At 36.4% G+C, this 20048-nt stretch overlaps 1 protein-coding gene across 1 annotated transcript in view; it reads left to right on the forward strand.

Moving 5' to 3' along the window:
- Window positions 1-20048, forward strand: part of LOC114198974 (uncharacterized) — a 60104-nt gene that overhangs the window by 35223 nt on the left and 4833 nt on the right. Inside the window, exons 4-5 of the mRNA XM_028090697.2 lie at window positions 13721-13847; window positions 14158-14253. Coding sequence (XP_027946498.1) covers window positions 13721-13847; window positions 14158-14253 — 223 coding nt within the window. The remainder of the gene's footprint in view (window positions 1-13720; window positions 13848-14157; window positions 14254-20048) is intronic.

Here is a 20048-nt window from a genome sequence, read left to right on the forward strand (position 1 = left end):
AGTGAAAGTTTTACTTCCTCAATACCTGTTTGGATGCCTTTTATTTCTTTTTGTTGTCTAACTGCTGTGGCTAAGACTTCCAGTACTATGTTGAATAAAAGTGGTGAGAGTTGACATCCCTGTCGTGTTCCTGACAGTAGAGGAAAAGCTCTCAGTTTTTCCTCATTTAGGATATTTGTTGTGGGTTTTTCATATGTGGCCTTTATTATGTTGAGATACGTTCCCTCTAATCCTACTTTGTTGAGGGATTTTAGTATGAATGGATGCTGTACTTGGTTCAAATGCTTTTTCTGCATTTACTGAAACGATCATGTGGTTCTTATCTGTTCTTTTATTAATGTGATGTATCATGTTAATTGATTGGTGAATATTGAACCACCCTTTGCAACCCAGGAGTAAATCCCACTTCATCGTGATGAGTGATATTTTAAATGTATTGTTGGATTCAGTTTGCTAGTATTTTATTGAGAATTTTTGCATCTATGTTCATCAGGGATATTGGCCTGTAGTTCTCTTTTTTAGTGATGTCTTTATCTGCTTTTGGTATCAGGGTAATTCTGGCCTCATAGAATGAATTTGAAAGTTTTCCTTCCTTCTCTACTTTTTGGAATAGTTTGAGAGGAATAGGTGTTAACTCTTCTTTAAATGTTTGGTAGAATTCACCTCTGAAGCCATGTGGTCCTGGACTTTTGTTTGTTGGGAGTTTTTTTATTACTGATTTTATTTCTTTTCTGGTTCTTTATCTATTCAGGTTTTCTATTTCTTCCTGTTTCAGTTTTGGTAGTTTATATGTTGGAGGAATTTATCCGTTTCTTCCAGGTTCTCCAATTTGTTGGCATATACTTTTTCATAATTCTCTTATAATTATTTGAATTCGTGTGGTGTTGTTATTTCTCATCTCTCATTTGTGATTTTATTTATTTGGGTCCTTTCTCTTTTTAATTTTTTCAAAGACCCAGCTCCTGGTTTCAATGATCTTTTCTATTGTTTTTTTAGTTCCTGTATCCTTTATTTTTGTTCTAATCTTTATCATTTCCTTTCTTCTGCTGGCTTTAGGCTTCATTTGTTTTTCTTTTTCAAACTCCTTGTGGTGTAAGATTAGATTGTTTATTTCAGATTTTTCTTGTTTCTTGAGGTAGGCCATTTATCACTATAAGCTTCTCTAACAGCTTTTGCAACATCCCCTAAATTTTGGACTGCTGTTTTCATTTTCATTTGTCTCCATATTTCCTCATTTGATTTTTTTTTTAATTTCCTCATTGATTTCTTTGTTGACCCATTGGTTGTTTAATAACATGTTGTTTAGCCTCAGTGTTTTTGTTTTTCCCAGTTTTTTTTTTTCTATTTTCATACTATTGAGGTTGGAAAAGATGCTTCATATGATTTCAGTCTTAAATTTATTGAGACTTCTTTTGAGTCTAAATGTGATCTGTCCTGGAGAATTTTTCATTTCCCCTTGAACATAATGTGTATTCTGTTGTTTTGGGAAGTAATGTTCTGTATATATCTGTTAGGTCCATCTGGTCTAATGTGTCATTCAGAGCCACTGTTTTCTTGTTGATTATCTGTCTGAAGGATCTGTCCATTGGTGTAAGTGTGTTGTGGTTGTTAAAGCCTTTTCTACTACTGTATTATTATCAAATGTTCCCTTTATGTCAATTTCTTTTATATATGTTTTGGGTGCATAGATATTTACAATTGTTATATCCTTCACTTGGATTGATCCCTTTATCATTATGCAGTACCCTTCTTTGTCTCTTGCTAGTCTTTAAGTCTGTTCTGTTTTATGAAAGTATTGCTATCCTAGCTTTTTTTTTTTTTTTTTGGCTTCTATTTGCATGGTATATGTTTTTCGATCTGTTCACATTGAGTCTCTTTGTTTCCTTAGGTCTGAAGTGAATCTGATAGGCAGCAAGCATATAGATAGATACTGGGTTTTTTATCAATTTAGTACCCTGTGTCTTTTGATTGGAGCATTTAGTCTCCATTTAATAGGATTATTGATAGGTATGTACTTATTTCCGTTTTGTTAATTGTTTTCTTATTTTTGTAGCTCTTCTGTTTTTTCTTCTCTTGCTCTCTTCCCTTGTGGTTGGATGGTTGCTGTTATGCTTGGGTTTTATTCCCTTTATTTTTTGTATAGGTATTATATTGATTTTGTGGTTACCCTTTGGGTTCATATGTAACATCTTTTGTGTATAGCAGTGTATATTAAGTTGTTGCTTGAGTTTGAACACATTCTAAAAGCACTAAGTTTTTACTCCCCCTCCACATTTTATGTATATGATGTCATATTTTACATCTTTTTCTTTTGTGTCCCTTGACTAATTTTCATAGATGTAATCGATGTTGCTACTTTTGTGTTTTAATTTCTGTACTGGCTTTTTAAGTGATTAACCTACTACCTTTATTATATGTTTGCTTTTATATGTGAATTTTTTTCTTACATAATTTCCTCACTCCTAGTTTTGGCCTTTTCTCTCCACTTAAAAGAGTTCTCTTTAACATGTCTTGTAGAGATGGTTTAGTGGTGATGAACTCCTTTAACTTTTTTTTTTGGTCTGGGAAACTATCTTTTTTTTTTTTTTTTTTAATTTTATTATGTTAGTCACCATACAATACATCATTAGTTTTTGATGTAGTGATCCATGATTCATTGTTTTCGTATAACACCCAGTGCTCCATGCAGTATGTGTCCTCCTTAATACCCATCACCAGGCTAACCCATCCCCCCACCCCCTCCCCTCTAAAATCCTCAGTTTGTTTCTTGAGTCCATAGTCTTTTTATGCTGAATGATAACCTTGCTGTGTGGATTATTCTTGGTGTAGGTTTTTCCCTTTCAGCACTTCGAATATTTCATGCCACTTTCTTAATGGCCTGCAAAGTTCCTGCTGAAAAATCAGCTAATAGCCTTATGAGGTTTCCCTTGTATGTAACACTTCTTGTCTTTTGCTGCTTTAAAATTCTCTCTTTATCAACTTTTTGCCATTAAAACTGTGTGTCTTGGTGTGGACCTACTTGGGGTCATCTTGTTTGGGGCTCTCTGTAGCTCCTGAACTTGGCTCTTTCCTTCCCCACATTAGGAAAGTTTTCAGCTATTATTTCTCCCAAGTTTTCTGCCCCCTCATCTCTCTCTTCTCCTTTTCAGATACCTGTAATATAAATGTTATTTCTCTTAATGACCTTGCAGAGTTCCCTTAACCTATTATTCTGCATCTGCTGCCTTTTTAAATCTCTCTTCTTCACTTTTCTTCTTCCTTCCTCTTCCTCTCCTCCTCCTCCACCTCCTTCTTCACATTATTATTATTTTGCTGTTCACCTTGTTTCATTTCTCCCAGATCATTGCTCCATTCTACATTCTCTAATCTGCTGTTAATTCCCCCTAGTATATTTTTTATATCAATTGTTGAATTCTTCAGCTCTGACTGGTTCTTTTTCATATTTTCTATCGCTTTACTGAATTCTGAGTTCATCCACTCTTAATGTCCAGTCAGAATCTTTATGATCGTTACTTTGAATTCTTTATCAGGCATATTGTTTATTTCCCTTTAGTTTAGCTTTTTTACTCTTGATTTTGTCTTGTACGTTCATTTGGGACATATTCTATCTCTTTTTGTCTTATTTTCTGTGTATGTTTTTTGTGTATTAGGTAGGCCAGCTACATCTCCTTATCTTGAAAGTTGAGGACTTATGAGAAAAGGTCCTGTGGTTCCCTGTAATGCAATCCTTACTGGTGACCAGAACCAGGTCCTCCAGTGGTGTCCCCTGTGTAGGCTTCATGCTCTCTCCTGTTGTGCCTGAGCTGTATTTGCCTTCAGCCAAGCTAGTTGCAATGATCTGCTTTGCTTTTGAGATTTTATTTATTTATTTAATAAATAAGAGCACAAGCAGGGAGAGTGGCAGAAGGAGAGGGATAAGCAGGCTCCCCACTGAGCATGGAGCCTGATGTGGGGCTCAATCCCAGGACCCTGGGATCATGGCCTGAGCCAAAGGCAGACACTTAACCAGCTGAGCCACCCTGGTGCCCCCTGCTTTGCTTTTTGTGGGCACACTGAGCAGGATTTGCTCCCTGAGTCATTGAGGGACCTGGCTGCCACCAACATGGGCTTGTTGGTGGGTAGGGCCAACTTTTAGCCTACCTGTCTACAATTAGCCTATCACAGCTGTAGGTGCACTGAAGGGCAGGGTTTGCTTCCTGTACAATGAGCTAAGAGACCCTGCTGCAGGAACTGCATGTGCACTGGTGTGTGGGGTTATTGGTCCTCCTCCCCAAGGCAGGAGTCAGTTGGAGCGGCACAAGTCTGTCCAGGGCTACCTGCCAGGGTGACGAGGTAGGAGCTGCTTTAGAGAGATGCATGCTGAGGTGGATGAGTTGGATGGGGAAGGTTGGCATGTGGACATCAGGTGGGGGCACACAGTGCTAGCAGGGTAGATGGAGAGGGTTAGTGTTTGTCTGCTTCATTATTTATGTTTAAAACATCAACTTTTAGGGACGCCTGGGTGGCTCAGTCAGTTAAGTGTCTGCCTTCAGCTCAGGTCATGATCCCAGGGTCCTGGGATGAAATCCCGCATCCTCTCTCTCTGACACATAAATAAAATCTTTTTTAAAAACGTCAACTTTTAAATATGGAGATTTATGTATGTAAGTCCTAGATTTCTCATTTTAAGACTATATTTTCATGTTTACAAAATTATTTTTCTTAAGTATTTTCAAGATTATTTTAATGATTTCTTTTTGAATTCTCTCACTCTTGAGCTGGGTGCAGTTAGGATTTTCTTGTCAAATCTGTGGTGTTGGTTTTTAAATTTTATTTACTAGTTTATTGATCCATCTTAGGAGAAATCTGAGGCTGAGGCAGTATTATCAAGAATTCATCTTATATGCTTCTGTCCTTCAGTGTGATTAGTGAAACCATTTTGCTGATCCCAGCTTTCTGCATTATGTTTTTTCCTCAGTCCTACTTCTTAACCAGGTCCTTTGTTCAAGCTTAGTTTGGTCATTATCCCAGTTAGGGGAATTCCCAACAACTCCCTGAATTTCAGGGTCTTAAAAATTTGACATTTTGCTTTCTTTTTTAAATAATTCTTTCTTCAGCTTTATTAAGATGTAATTTACATATAATACTGTGTTAGTTTAAAGTGTACAATGGTGGGGCACCTGGCTGGCTCAGTCAGCAGAGCATGCAACTCTTGATCTCAGAGTTGTGAGTCTGACCCACACATTGGGCATAGAGCTTACTTAAAAAATAATAAATGGTGTTGATTTGATGTATTTGTGTATTACAAAATTATTACCTCCATAGGACCAGCTAATATCTCCATCCTGTCACATGATTACCATTTCTTTCTGTGTTGAGAACATTTAAGACCTACTCTCTCAGCAACTTCCAAGAATACATTGTTCTTAACTGTAATCACCTTGCTCTGTACATTAAATACTTAGAAATTATTTACCTTATAATTAGAAGTTTATACCCATTGACCAACATTTCACATTTATACCCATTCCCACACTTCCCAGCCCCTGGTACCACCACTCTACTCTGTTTCTAAGAGTTTGGCTTTTTAAGAGTTCACATATGAGTGAGATCATAGAGTATTTGTCTTTCTCTGTCTCACTTACTTCACTTAGCATAATACCCTCAGGATCCACCCAGTGTTGCAGATGGCAGGACTTCCTTTTCTCATGGCTGAGTAAACTCCTGTGTGTGTGTGTGTGTGTGTGTGTGTGTGTGTGTGTGTGTGTGTGTGTGTGTGTGTGTGTACATACCACATCATCTTTATTTATTCATCCTTAGATATGTAGGTTGTCTCCATATCTTGGCTATTGTGAATAATGTTACAGTGAACATGGGAGTGCAGATATTTTTTCAAGATTCTTATTTTATTTCCTTTGGACATATACCCAGAACAGAATTGCTGGATCATATGGCAATTCTATTTTTTTTTTTTAAGATTTTTATTTATTTGAGAGAGCGAGAATGAGAGAGAGAGCACATGAGAGGGGGGAGGGTCAGAGGGAGAAGCAGACTCCCCGCCGAGCAGGGAGCCCGATGCGGGACTCAATCCCGGGACTCCAGGATCGTGACCTGAGCCAAAGGCAGTCGCTTAACCAATGAGCCACCCAGGCGCCCTCTATTTTTAATTTTTTAAGGAACCTGTATACTCTTTTGCATGGTGGCCATATCACCAAAGTGTACAAGGGGTCCCTTTTCTCCACATGCTCATCAACTCTTAATCTGTTTTCTTTTTGATGATAGCCATTCTAACAGATGTAAGATGATACCTCATTGTGGTTTTGGGGTAATCATCATTTCTCTTATGACTAGTGATGTGATATATCTTTTCATATACCTTTTGGCCATTTGTAGGTTTTCTTTGGAAAAATGTCAGTTCAGGTCTCTGGTCAATTTTTAACGAGATTGTTTGATGTTTTGCTATTGAAGTGTATGAGTTCTTTGTATATTTTGGATATTAATCCCATATCAGATACATGTTTTGCAAATAATTTCTCCTGTATTCTATTGATCACCTTTTCACTTTTTTATTGTTTCCTTTGTTGTGTAGAAGCTTTTTAGTTTGCTCGTCTCACTTTATTTTTGCTTTTTGTTGCTTGTGCTTTTGATGTCATATCCAAAAACTCATTGCCAAAACTAACGTCAAGGAGCTTTTTCCCTATGTTTTCTTTTAGGAGATTTATAGTTTCTGGTGTTGTATTTAAGTTAGTAACCCATTTTGAATTAATTTTAGTGCATGTTGTACTAGGGGTTCATTTTCATTCTTCTGCGTGTGATTATCCAATTTTCCCAGCACCATTTATTGAAGAGGCTATCCTTTCCCCATGAGTATTTTTTACTCCCTTGTCAAATATTAATTGACCTTGTATGCATGGGTTTATTTCTGTACTCTTGATTCTGATTGGCCTATATGTCTTTTTATGCCAGTACCATACTGTTTTAATGCCAGTACTATACTGTTTTAATTATTGTAACTTTGTATTATAGTTTGAAGTCAGGAAAGGTGATTCCTCCAGCTTTGTTTTTTCTCAGGATTGTTTTGGGTATGTGGGGTCTTTTGTGGTTCCATACAAATTTTTTTTCTATGTCTATGGAAAAATTGGAATTTTTTTTTTTTTGAGTACTAAATCTGGTTTTATTTACCCAGACCATGTGGTACTTCCTTTAGTAAACTAAGAATTTATAGACATTAGAAATAGAGGTTTTATTGTGTAAACTTAGAATGTGCAATCATGAACACATGACAGAAATAACGTGGAGGGAAATGGCTGTGGTATTGTTCCCTTAAATTCTCCCAGGACCATTGCACATTGGGAATTTTGATAGGGATTTCACTGAATCAGTAGATGGCTTTAGGAAGTAAGCACATTTTAACAATATTAATTCTTCTGATCCATGAACATGGGATATCTTTCCATTTGTTTGTGTCTTCTCCCATTTATTTCATCAGAGTGTTGTAATATTTACTATACAGATCTTTCACATCCTTGGTTAAATTTATTCCAAAGTATTTTACTGTTTTTGATGGTATTATGAATGGGATTTTATTTCATATTTTTACAGATATCTTGTTAATGTATAGATGTAACTGATTTCTGTATGTTGATTTCATATCCTGCAACTTTACTGAATTCACTGATTAGTTCTAACAGTTTTTTGGTGGAGTCTTTAGGAGATTTTTTTATATGTAAGGTCGTATCATCGGCAAACAAAGACAGTTTTACTTCTTTCTTTTCTCTTTGGATACCTTTTATCTCTATTTCTTGCCTGATTGCTGTGGTTAGAACTTCCAGGACTGTGTTGAATAGGAGTGATGAGAGTGGGCACCTTCACCTTGTTACTGACCTTTTACCATTAAGTATGATGTTACCTGTAGGTTTGTCATTTATTCATTTATCATGTTCAGATATTTTACTTGAATACTCATTTTCTTGAGAATTGTTATTGTAAAATGGTATTTTTCTCTACCTTTTTTCTGCACCTATTGAGATGATCATATGGTTTTATCATTCTGATAATGTGGTGTATCACATTTATTGATTTGCATATGTTGAACCATCCTTGAATCCTAGGAATAAGTCCAACTTGATCATAGTGTATGATCCTTTTAATGTGCTGTTGAATTTGGTTTGCTAATATATTTGGCTTGCTATTATATTGGCCTATAGTTTTCTAATGTCCTTACATGGTTTGGTATCACGGTATAGCTGGTTTCATAAAATGAGGTTGGGAGTATTCTTCAGTTTTTAGAAAAATTTCAGAAAAATTTTTGCCAGTTCTTCTTTAAATGTTTGCTGGAATTCACCAGGAAAACCATCCAATCCTGGCTCTTCTCTTTTGGGAGATTTTTGATTACCCATTTAATCTCTTTTCTTGTTATGGGTCCGTTCAGATTTTGTTTCTTCATGATTTGGTCTTGGTAGGTGGTATGTTTCTAGGAATTTATCTATTTCTTTTAGGTTATTCAATTTGTTGGTGTATAATTGTTCATAGTAGTCTCTGACGATCGTTTGTATTTCTGTGGTAATGGAATTACCAACAACAAATGTGTTGTAATGTCTCCTCTTTGAGTTCTGATTTTATTCGACTCTTCTAATTTTTTTATGTCTGTCAGAAAAATCCTTAGTTTCATTGATCTTTTCTGTTGTTTTCTTGGTTGGTGTTTATTTCTGTCCTGGTCTTTATTTCCTTACTTCTGCTAACTTTCAACTTGGTTAGTTCTTTTTCCTAGGTCCTTGAAGTGTACAGTTATGTTTATTTGTGATCTATGTTTTTTTCTTAATGTGTGTATTTATTGCTTTTAACTTCATTTTAGTACGAATTTGCTATATCCCATACATTTTGGTATATTGTGTTTCCATTTTCTTTTTAGGTATATTTTAATTTCCCTTTTGATTTCTTCCTTGACCCCACTGATTGTTGGGTGTGGTGTTTAATTTTCACTTATTTGTGATTTTTCTAGATTTCCTCCTGTTATTGTTCCCTAGTTTCATTCCATTTTGGTCAGAAAAGATACCTCATATGATTTCAGTCTTCTTCAGTTTACTAAGACTTGTTTTCTGACCTATCAAAAGATCTGTCCTGGGGAATGATCATTGTACATTTGAGAATAATATGTATTCTGGTGCTTTTGGATGGGATATTCTGTATATCTTTTAGGTCTATTTGTTCTAAAGTATAGTTGAATTCCAGTGTTTCCTTATTTGATTTTCTATCTGGATGATATATCCATGATTAAAAGTGAAGCCCCCTACAATTCTTACATTGTCGTCTAGTTCTCCCTTCAGATGTTAATATTTGCTTAATATGTAGGTGCTCCAATGTGTGTGTTTATGTATTTATGATTGTTATATCTTCTTGATGAATTGATTTTTTTATCATTTTATAATGACCTTCTTTGTCTCTTGTTAATGGTTTTTAGTTTAAAGTCTGTTTTGCCTGATATAAGGATAGCTACCTTAGGTTTCTGCATGTGTGGAGAATCTTTTATCGTAACTTCTCTTTGAACCTATATGTGTCCTTAAAACTGAAGTGAGTCTCTTGTAGACAGCATGTAGTTGGGTCTTATTTTTTATCCATCCAAACACTCTATGACTTTTGATTGAAGAATTCATCCACATTTGGAATAATTATTAATAGGTAAGAACTTATGTCATTGTATTCATAGTTTTCTGGCTATTCTTTAGTTCTCCTGTGGTTTTCTTCTCTCTTGCTGTTTGCTTTGGTGAATGATTTTATGTAATGGCATGCTCTGATTCCCTTCTTTTTATCCTCTGTGTATCTGCTGTAGGTTTTGCTTTATGGTTACCATGAGGCTTACATAAAACACTTTATGGATATTCTATTTTATGCTAGTGACAACTTAACTTTAATCACAGACAAAAATAATCTATTTTTTACTCCCCTTTTTAATGTTTTTGATGTTGCAGTATTGTATTCATTAACAAGCTATTGTAGCTATCGTTATTTCTTAAATTTTTTAATTTAAATTCAGTTAGCCAACATATAAGTATGTCATTAGTTTTTGATGTTCTTGTCCTTTAACCTTTATACTAGAGTTAAGTGTTTAACAACCACCATATTATAGTATTAAAGTTTTCTGAATTCATCTATATATTTACTTCTACCAGTGTGTTACATACCTTTGTCTTCATGTTACTAATTAGTGTCTCATTTCAGCTTGAACTTCTTTCAGCATTTCTTGGGAGATTGTTCTAGTGGTGATGGACTCCCTCAACTCTTGTTGGGAAAATCTTTCTCTCTTCTTCATTTCTGAAGGACAACTTTGGTGGATAGTGTATTCTTGGTTTGTGGATTTTTTCCTTCAGTACTTTGAATACATCATCCTGCTCTCTCTCCTGGCCTGTAAGATTTCTGCTGAAAAATCTGTTAGCCTCATGGGGGTTCTCTGTAAGTTACAAGCTTCTTTTCTCTTGCTGTTGTTAAGATTCTTTTTGTTTTTGATTTTTATGTGTCTTGGAGAAGATTTTTTTAGAATTGAGTTTGGTGACCTTTGAGCTTTATGAACTTGGATATCAAAATCTCTCTCCAGATTTGGAAGTTTTTAGGCATTATTTCTTTAAATAGGCTTTCTGCCCTTTTTCTCATTCTTCACATTCTGAGATTCTCATAATGTGAATGTAGTTTCGTTTGCTGATGCACCATAATTCATATAGACTTTCTTCACTCTTTCTCCTCTGACTAGGTAATTTATAGTTCCCGTCTTCTAACTCACAGATTCTTTCTTCTGCTTAATCCATTGTGCTATTGATGCTCTTTAGTGCATTTCATTTATTGTATTTTTCTGCTCCAGAATTTGTTTGGTCCTTTTTTTTTTTTTTTTAATTTTATTACGTTGTTAGTCATCATACATTACATCATTAGTTTTTGATATGGTGTTCCATTGTTTGGTTCTTTTTTTATGATTTCTTTGTGAAATTTATCATTTTATTCATGTATGTTTTCCTAATATCATGTTTCTGTATTTTTTCATAGCTCTTTGAGTTTCCTTAAAACAGCTATTTTGAATTCTTTATTGGAAAAATCACATTTCCATGTCTTTGAGATCAGTTACTGGTAGATTATTCTGTTCCTTTTGCAATATCATGTTTCCTGATTTTTTCACGGTTCTTGAAGTTTGCATTGCTATCTTTGCATTTGAAGTAGCTCTCCCCTCCTCCAGTCGTTAACTACCTTCAGGAGAGAAATAACTTCCATCAGCACTGCTAGGGATTCTGAGGCTTTCTCAGAACTTCTATCAATACACCTGCCCCACTATTCTTGCTCTCTCTTGTGGCAGAATTCTTAAGCTTGTATGCCTTTTCTTGATCCTGTAGCACACCAGGGTGCTTGCTGACAGCCTCTTTTTTGTTTTTCCAAAGGTGGCACTAAAGCTCACGTTTGTGGTCTCTCCCTGGCCTGCATTCAGACTAGCTCTCTGCTACAGGGTGGGAGTTTGTAGGGGTGTGGTCTGCAGAGCTCTGAGGGTGCCCATGGGGGAAGGGATCTCTAGGCAAAGTACATGGAGCAGCTCATGAGCAGGCTTCTTAGTGGAGTTTGCAACACAGTAGGATCTGGATCCCTTTAATGCCTTATGAGACTCCTATCTCCTGTTCAACCAGATTCATTCTACCCTCCAGTCATGCAGCTCAGAATTCAGTACTCTAGATGGGGTGAGAAGAAGTAAACCACTTTGGCACTGTCCCACACAGCTAGGAAACCGAGTGCTCACTCATACATTCTCACTTTCCTCCACAGATAAGTTCATTGACCATGAACATCTCTCATGGTCCTAAGCTGTGTGTGCTGCCTTGGGAGATAGGTGATGAGTAAAATCAAACTGTTCCTCTTACCCTCTGTGATGGGTCCAAACTCATATTTTTTGCTCCCAGCAATACGTTGGAACTTCTCTGCTGTGGACTGGATTTCCACAAAAGTTCTCTTACCCACGAATGATTGTCTAAGACCACTTTTTCCAAGGGTTCTGGACCACAACCAAGAGGGGTAGAGTTGGTTCATGGATCATCACAGAATCCACACCTTGGGTTGAGCTCTTATATGTCTGTTACCCAATGCATGAGTAGGCAAGTCTCCTCCTTAGTCTCTTGGTGTATGGTGCTCTATCCAGCAGCTCCCACAAAGGTACTTTTGTCCATAGATGGAAACCAAATTGTTGTTGAGGCAGGAAAACAAATGGGGGATGTCTTATTCAGGCATATGGCCTTTGGTTTCTTAAACCAGTTTATTTCAAAGACCTTGATATTTATTAGATAGGATTCCAAAAGAGAATTTCAGTCCCACAGCCTACTCTGAACCCTTTGTGTTAGTAGATGTTCATGTTCATAGGGTCCTTTTATTTATTTTTTATTATTTATTTATTTTTTAAGACTGTATTTATTTATTTGACAGAGACACGGCGAGAGAGGGAACACAAGCAGGGGCGGTGGGAGAGGGAGAGGAGAAGCAGGCTTTCCGCCGAGCAGGGAGCCCAATGCGGGGCTCGATCCCAGGACCCTGGGATCACGATCTGAGGCGAAGGCAGACACTTAACAACTGAGCCACCCAGGGCCCCCCTTTTATTTATTTTTTAATATCTTATTTATTTGAGAGAGTACAAGCTGGGGAGAGAGGCAGAGGGAGAGGGAAGAACAGACTCCCTGCTGAGCAGGGAGCCCGATGTGGGGCTTGATCCCAGGACCCTGGGATCATGACCTGAGCCAAAGGCAGATGCTTAACCGACTAAGCCACCCAGGCGCCCCTCATAGGGTCCTTCTAGACCTACAAAAAAATTCTTAAAAATACTGATTGTGAATTAGCTCCTGGTGATTTCTTTTTATCTCACCCAGTCTCTCCTAGAAATTCCTCAAAGCATAGGAAATTTGGACAGATCTTTGTTCTGTTGCTGTTGAAGATTTTTTTTCTTATGTTTATACTCTTTTGAATGTTTCAGTTTTTAATTAGGAAGATTGCATTATATTTCTATATATAAATCATATTGCTCTCATGAAACTTGTCACCAGCATCTCATTTCTGGAACTTATTCTAAAGTTTTCTTGATACTGTTTTCTCATGGTTCTAGTTGTAATTCTAGTTCAGACCATTTAAAAAACTTTCTTAATGAATCTTTTTTTTTAATTTATCTGTTATTTGTATGCTACTGTCTGTTCTTTTTAATATATGGGAACTTTGTTAACACTCATATCCCATTTTCATGGCTTCAGACACTTATTATAGGCTTATGAACAATACAGCCTCATTTTTCTAGATTTCTCCTGATCTAATGAATAGTACATCCAGCTGCTACTGTACTTCAAATTGTGCATTTCATTCTCTCCCTGCTTCTGCTTCCATCCAAATCCAGTTTTCATTTTTTCCTGCCTCAGTGAGTCACAGGCATCTAGTGAGTTCCCAAACCAGTTGAGTAAAGTTGTATATTCCTCCCTTTTCCACACTCAGTATAAATTGGTGCCCGAGATCTCTTTAACCCATGGTAGGTATTAAAGATACGTGCTTCCTGATTCTGTGAATGAATATAAACTGACAGAATATTGTTAATATGTTGTTGTTTTTAGAAAATAACAAAACCAGGTAAATTTTTAAATAACCTCTTACCTTTGGATACTATGAGAACATGGTTCAGTATGTTTTGTCCACATCATTTAAAATGGATGACTTCAGATTGAGTAGGAGTATGTTGTTACAGGGAACAGTGACATTCAAAGATGTGGCTATTGACTTCACCCAGGAAGAGTGGCAGCAGTTGGATCCTGCTCAGAGGAACCTGTACCGGAATGTGATGCTAGAAAACTATAACAACTTAATCACAGTGGGTAAGGGTAGTTTCTTGTATAACTCAAATTCTGGGAGTAAAGTACCTTTTTTCCCCCAAATTTCTGAAATGTGTGGAACCTTTAAATGTTAGAGTGAATTTGGCCTTTAGGTGCCTTTACTCACATGAATGTGGGTGCTGCAGCTTTCAAAACAAAAGGTCATCCTTGCTTATGTTTCAGGGGCAGTATCCCCACAAACCATGTCCTTGTCCTTCAGAAAGCCTGATTTCCCTGGGCCAGTGTCAATTCTTGAATGATTTTTTTGTTCCTGGTATTTATGCCCACGTTTTATGTTACTTCCCTTCGACAGGCTGTCCATTCACCAAACCTGATGTGATTTTCAAGTTGGAGCAAGAAGAAGAACCTTGGGTGGTGGAGGAAGAAGTGTTAAGGCGACACTGTCCAGGTTAGTTAGGGAGGGAACAGATGGGTGAGAAGGGGCCATGACTCTTTAATGATTAATCCATGACTAGTTGACCCCTCTGAAATGTTTTTCAAAGTTATTTTCCTAAAGACTGTAGACTTTTAAGTGATAATTTGTGTGAATAATTTATTAACCTAAGATGGTCTTTTCTAGATAACATTCTTCTTTCCATAGAACTTAAAGGACTAGTTGGCCTTTTTACCTGTGTGCTAAATACCAATATTTCCTAATTTCCAGCTTTACCTTGACAATCATTTTATTATTAGCATCTTCAGTCTCTCCCCACCTTGTTACATAGAATCCTTTCCTTTTGCATTCACATATTCACATAACCAGTTGTTCAAATAAACTTATGTTGAAGACTTTCTCCTCTTCTTTCTGTTATAAATGCCTTAGCATTGTATTTTGTACTCGTAGTCACATTTCCCACTGTGTTTTTGGCTTTTGCTCTCATACTTCAGTAATGGCTACAGCTGTTTTACTCAATAAGTTTTAAAGTCAGTGATACTTTTCTGATAGTTTTCTGCTACATTTGTCATGTATTTGTGCACAGAATTGTCTGCATGTGTTTATACACACGTGTACCTATATACATATATGTATACATACATACACATATAGACAGTATGTATAAACACACACACATGTATATTTCTAATTTGGTAGATATTGCCAAATCTTTTTTTGCCCTCCAAAGAAACTACATTTTTATTTCTACCAGTGATTTCTGCCAGCATAGTCTTAGCATTTTTAAAAACTTTCCCAATTTGATAGGTGAAAACAATTCATTTTAGTTTGGAATTTGTATTTTCTTTATTATGAGTGAAGTCAAGGATGTTTTCATATGTTTAAACTCTCTCTATATTTTTCTTTATAAACGGCTTATGTCTTTTGCCCCCTTTTCTGTTGAATTCTTAATCTGTATGAATATACTGATATGATTATGATTAGCCTTTTATCTGTTGTATGTTTTTCCAGTATTTTTTCACAGTTGGACATTCCTCTTTGAAGTACTTTTGCCACCTTAAGTTTTTTTTAATTTTCATTTAGTTAAAATAATCTTTTCTTACAAGAGATTATCCTATGATTTTTTTCCTTTATGTATATAGGTGAATTATGTCTACATACTTCTTAGTAATTACTCATCCTCACATTTCTGCCATGAATGTAAATAATTGTTCCAGCTTTTTCAGGCTTTGAATTCATTGTTACGCTGGTTTCATAAATAGAATTTAAAACCATTTCTTCTTGTTCTGAAATACTTATAATAACACATAACTCCCTTAAAATTTTGGTTTATCTTACTTGTTCACCTTTTTGGACCTTGTGGGTTATTGAAGGAAAATGCTCTTGATAGCTTTTATCCTTTGTTACTTTATAACTGTTCTTTGTAGATGTTTTGTCTCTTTTGGCATTAGTTTTTGGTAATAGGTTATATTCTGGAAAATTACCCACTTAATTCTGAGTTTCAAATTAATTTGTACAGAGTTGAACAACATAATTTCTGTAAATATTTAAGTTTGCTCTGTATCTGTAAAGGTGTTTACCATATACAGATGTTCCGAGGTAGTCTGGTATATTTAACCACTTGTTTCATCTTTATTTTCCAATCTGTTTGTATAAAATTTCCCATAGTGTTCTCTTATTTTTGTCTTCACTAACTCTGCAGACTTCTTAGCCAACATCATCAGATATTGGCTTTCCTTCATTCTCTCTACACTCTCCTTCTGGGACTCCTAAAGATAAAGGCTAGATCTTTTTACCTCCATCTTTTTTTTTTTTTTTTTTTTCATTTTCTTTACTATTTTCCGCCTCTCTTTCTATGTTGACTTCTCAGTAATTAACTCAGATATAGCTTCAGATTTACTCATTCTCTCTTCAGCTGTGTTTATTCATCTTTTATCTCATTTGTTTAAAAAAATTCAGTAGTACTATTTTGTACTTTTAGAAATTCCTCCCTTTTTTGTTGTTGTTGTTGTTGTTGTTTTGTTGTTTTTGGCGCTTTTCCCCCCTACGTCTTTCTGGCCCTTTCTATTAATTTCTGTGGCTTGTTCATGTTTGTGTTTTTATCATTTGCTTCTTTAAAAATATTCTATATAGCTCTTCTGTTTTTTGTATCTGACAATTCTAATATTTTAAGTCCTTGGTTAAATATCTTCTTTTGATGATTTTATTGTATTTGATTCTTCACATGCTTGATGACTACTGATTGTGAATTCGGCATTTTTAAACCTTTTTGCAATAATCTTACTGTCCGGAATTGGGGGGTTGCATTCTTCTGAAGGTGATTCACATGTGCTTCTGGTAGGTGCCAACAGGTATTACCAAGTGAAGACCAGTTGACCTTCTTTGAATGTCCTTTTTGTAGGAACCTCAGTTGGTCTTTTTCCTTATTCCTGGCCTGAGGCTTATGCTTCAGTTCATAGGGCTTTCATTTGCCTAGGTAGTCAAGTCAGATTCATCTTCCAGCTTGTTTTCTAAATCCCTCTTGCAGACCTGATTTTGGCTAATACTTATTTTTGTTTTTCTCATTTTTTAGTGTATTATACTCAGTTGTGGGATGGAGAGTATTGTGGTGTTCTTGGAGATTTATGCTACTTTCTATAAGCCCAGTAATGCATCAAAAAAAAAATTTTTTTTTTAAAGGTTTTATTTATTTGACAGAGACAGCAAGAAAGGGAACACAAGCAAGGGGAGTGTGAGAAGGAGAAGCAGGCTTCCCACTGAGCGGGGAGCCTGATGCGGGGCTAGATCCCAGGACCCTGGGATCATGACCTGAATCGAAGGCAGATACTTAATGACTGAGCCACCCAGGCACCCCGCATCAAAGTTTGTTTTACCATTATCTTATTTTTCAGTGTGAGGTTACCATACCATAACTTCAATACTAAAAGTACTATCTAGTCTCTTTTCCCCCCCAACTTGCATGGTATTCTTTGTTTTTATTTTACTCTTCCGTTTCTTTCCTTGGTTCTGCCATCCCTTTCTGTTTTCTTATTGTTTCTTCCTCATTTATTTATATTTTGAGCTCTTGATGTATAGATTTATTTTCATTAAGTTTTTCCATTCATGGAAATAGTCAACATTTTCATTTACTGTGTGCCATAATTGTTTTAGCTGGTGCCTTTTGTCTGCTTTATATCATGTTTCTTTTATGCTTTTTTTCTTGTAATACTTTTTATAGATCTGAGTTCAGCACCTTCTCATTTTTAGTGGTAGGCTAGTTCTTCCTTGACTTGTTTTTTTAAAAAAGGGTAATGTTAGGGAAAGAAAATGAGTACTCCAGTCTACAACAGGGATCATCAGCAAACTGGTTTGTAGGCCTGCCACTTATTTTTGTAAATAAAGTTTTATTAAAACATAGCCACACCCATTTACATCTTGTGTAGGATTTCTTTCACAGTATAATGGCAAAATTGAATAGTTGTATCAAAGATTGTGTGAAAATATATACTATCTGACACTTTAAGAAAAAGTTTACCAATTCTTGATGTATATGAATGCATTTGTTCTTCATATTGAAGCCCTTTATTCTACATGGTTTTATGTATAAAAGTATGTTTAGGCTTTATTTTTCCTCATCCAAAAAGGAACTGCAGCTGCAACATTTCTCATAACTCTGAATCTTACACTACCACCCCAACAGACTTCTTCCTAAAAAAGTAAATGTTACAGTGCTTCCTTGTTCAGTCCTGGCTGGGATATCTTGGGATAACAAGTCTCCTGTAACCAGTCTACACTCCCAAATTTCATTGTTGTAATCATGGGATAATTAATTTTAACCTTCAAGGTGTGATATCCATTTTGACACTGTCAGCTGCTTGTTCTGCCCAAGATCAGCATGAACAGCTGTCTTTTAGAATCCTTCTTCCCCTGTGCCAGCCTTCACTGTATTTGTCAACACTAACTCATTTATTATAGTTGGGGTTATAGCCACCCCTAGGATCATTCAAGAATCAATGAGAATTCATTCCCATTATTTGTAGAATCAGCTGCTTTTCCATTCCACCATCTTAAAACATGGAGTCTTGTGTCACATCTGATATTTTGATTGTGCCCTTGGAATTCTTTTTCATTTCTCTTTGGGTGGTACTTTGACAACCTAATCTTACCTTTTTCAACATCATTTGCTTAAGGAACTTCTCTTCTTCCCCTAAGTGACCCAAAAGGTTAGTATTCTGCCTTCTTTTCTACATTTGCAATCTGCAACCAAGTCTCTAACTTTATCTGCTTTACAGCTGCACAGGAATTTTCCTTCCTTTATTATCAGTCTGGCAGAGAGGGAGAACAATCTCCATTTTCCAGTCTTGGAGCTCAGCAGGAACAGGGAACTGAATGTTATCCTTCAGTATGTAGGCTTGCACTTACTCTGTGCTTGAGCCAGTTCTTTTATTTTGTATCCTCTGCCTCATGTCCCTGACTTGATAGCATTTTTGCTTCCATTTCTTTTTTTTTTTCTTCTTTGGACAAAACTGCAAAACTTTATTGAGAGAATTTTAGCCACTTTTCAACACAAGAACTGCCCATGTGGCTTCAGCTTGTTTTCGTTTAAACCTTTGGTTTCCATTCACCTGCCCCTGGCATCTTAAGGGGCTCTAGATTTGCAAGTCCCCTCCCTTTGACAGCAGAACCATCTCCACGCTCACGCCCAGTCTTTTCACCAGCCAGTTCCTTTTGATAAGGTTCCAGGGCAGACCCTTGAACCATAGATGCTCCTTGTTTTTTCTCTTGATCAGGTATACTATTCTGACGCTTAGTTGGTGGCTCCTCCCCTAGAGGTTGCTCAGCGCGAGGCAGCTGGGCAATCACAGGCCCAACTGGCTGCAAAGATTTTTCATCATCTCATCTTGCTCTAGGTCTGAATGTTGACCTTACTTGCCAATTCATATTTCGCACAATTGGGTCTCACACACCAAGAACGAATCCAGATGGCAAGACGTGACCTGCACAGTTCCGCACGCAGACCACACCACCTCTGCTTCCATTTCTTAAGACAGTGATCTTCCATCTCCTTTTTGATAGTCTTTGTTAGTTTATGCATTTTTCTTTATCTCACATTGGTGTGATTTGGGGTGGGATGAAATAAATTCATGTATTTATTATGCCATATTTAAGCTCAATTTCTCCCTCTTTGTTTTCCCTTCTACTCACAGTACTTACTCCCTATCCAGTCATGCTAAGTAGGCTCTTCCAGTTTTATGTTCCAACTCTTTGATCAAATTTTTACCTGCCCGTTGTTTGTTCTCACTTTATTACTGCAGTATTCAGAACAATTTTATTTACTTTTTAAAATACATAATACATCTCTGAAGTACAAAAGGATACATATTGAAAAGTAGCTCTTCTCTTACACATTTCCTCTCTTAAGGTGGCAACCCGTAGCCTCATTTTCCTTTGAGCTGTACCTGTATTTTCAAACATTTTTATTGAAATTACTTTGTCAGGTTAGCTTGTGAATAAGTGTCATTTTTGCTGTTGAATGTTCATTACCAGCAATGTGATATACCTTTTTTCTTAGTTTCCTAGGGCTGCCATAACAAAGTACCCCAAACTGGGTGGCTTAGACTAACAGGAATTTATTCTCACAGTTCTGGAGGCTAGAAATACTAAATCAGGGTGTTGGCAGGCCATGCTCCCTCTGAAACCTGTAAAGACCCTTCCTTCCCTCTTTCAGCTTCTAGTAGCCCTAGATATTCCTTGGCTTTTGATGGCATAAAGTCAGTCTGTGTCCTTATTTTCACATAGTGTTCTCCCTATGTTTGTCTGTTCATGTTGCA

Source organism: Eumetopias jubatus, unplaced genomic scaffold (assembly GCF_037043125.1).
Source record: "Eumetopias jubatus isolate StellerSeaLion01/CBP00866 unplaced genomic scaffold, mEumJub1_p1.0 scaffold_10, whole genome shotgun sequence".
NCBI classification, from domain to species: Eukaryota; Metazoa; Chordata; class Mammalia; order Carnivora; family Otariidae; genus Eumetopias; species Eumetopias jubatus.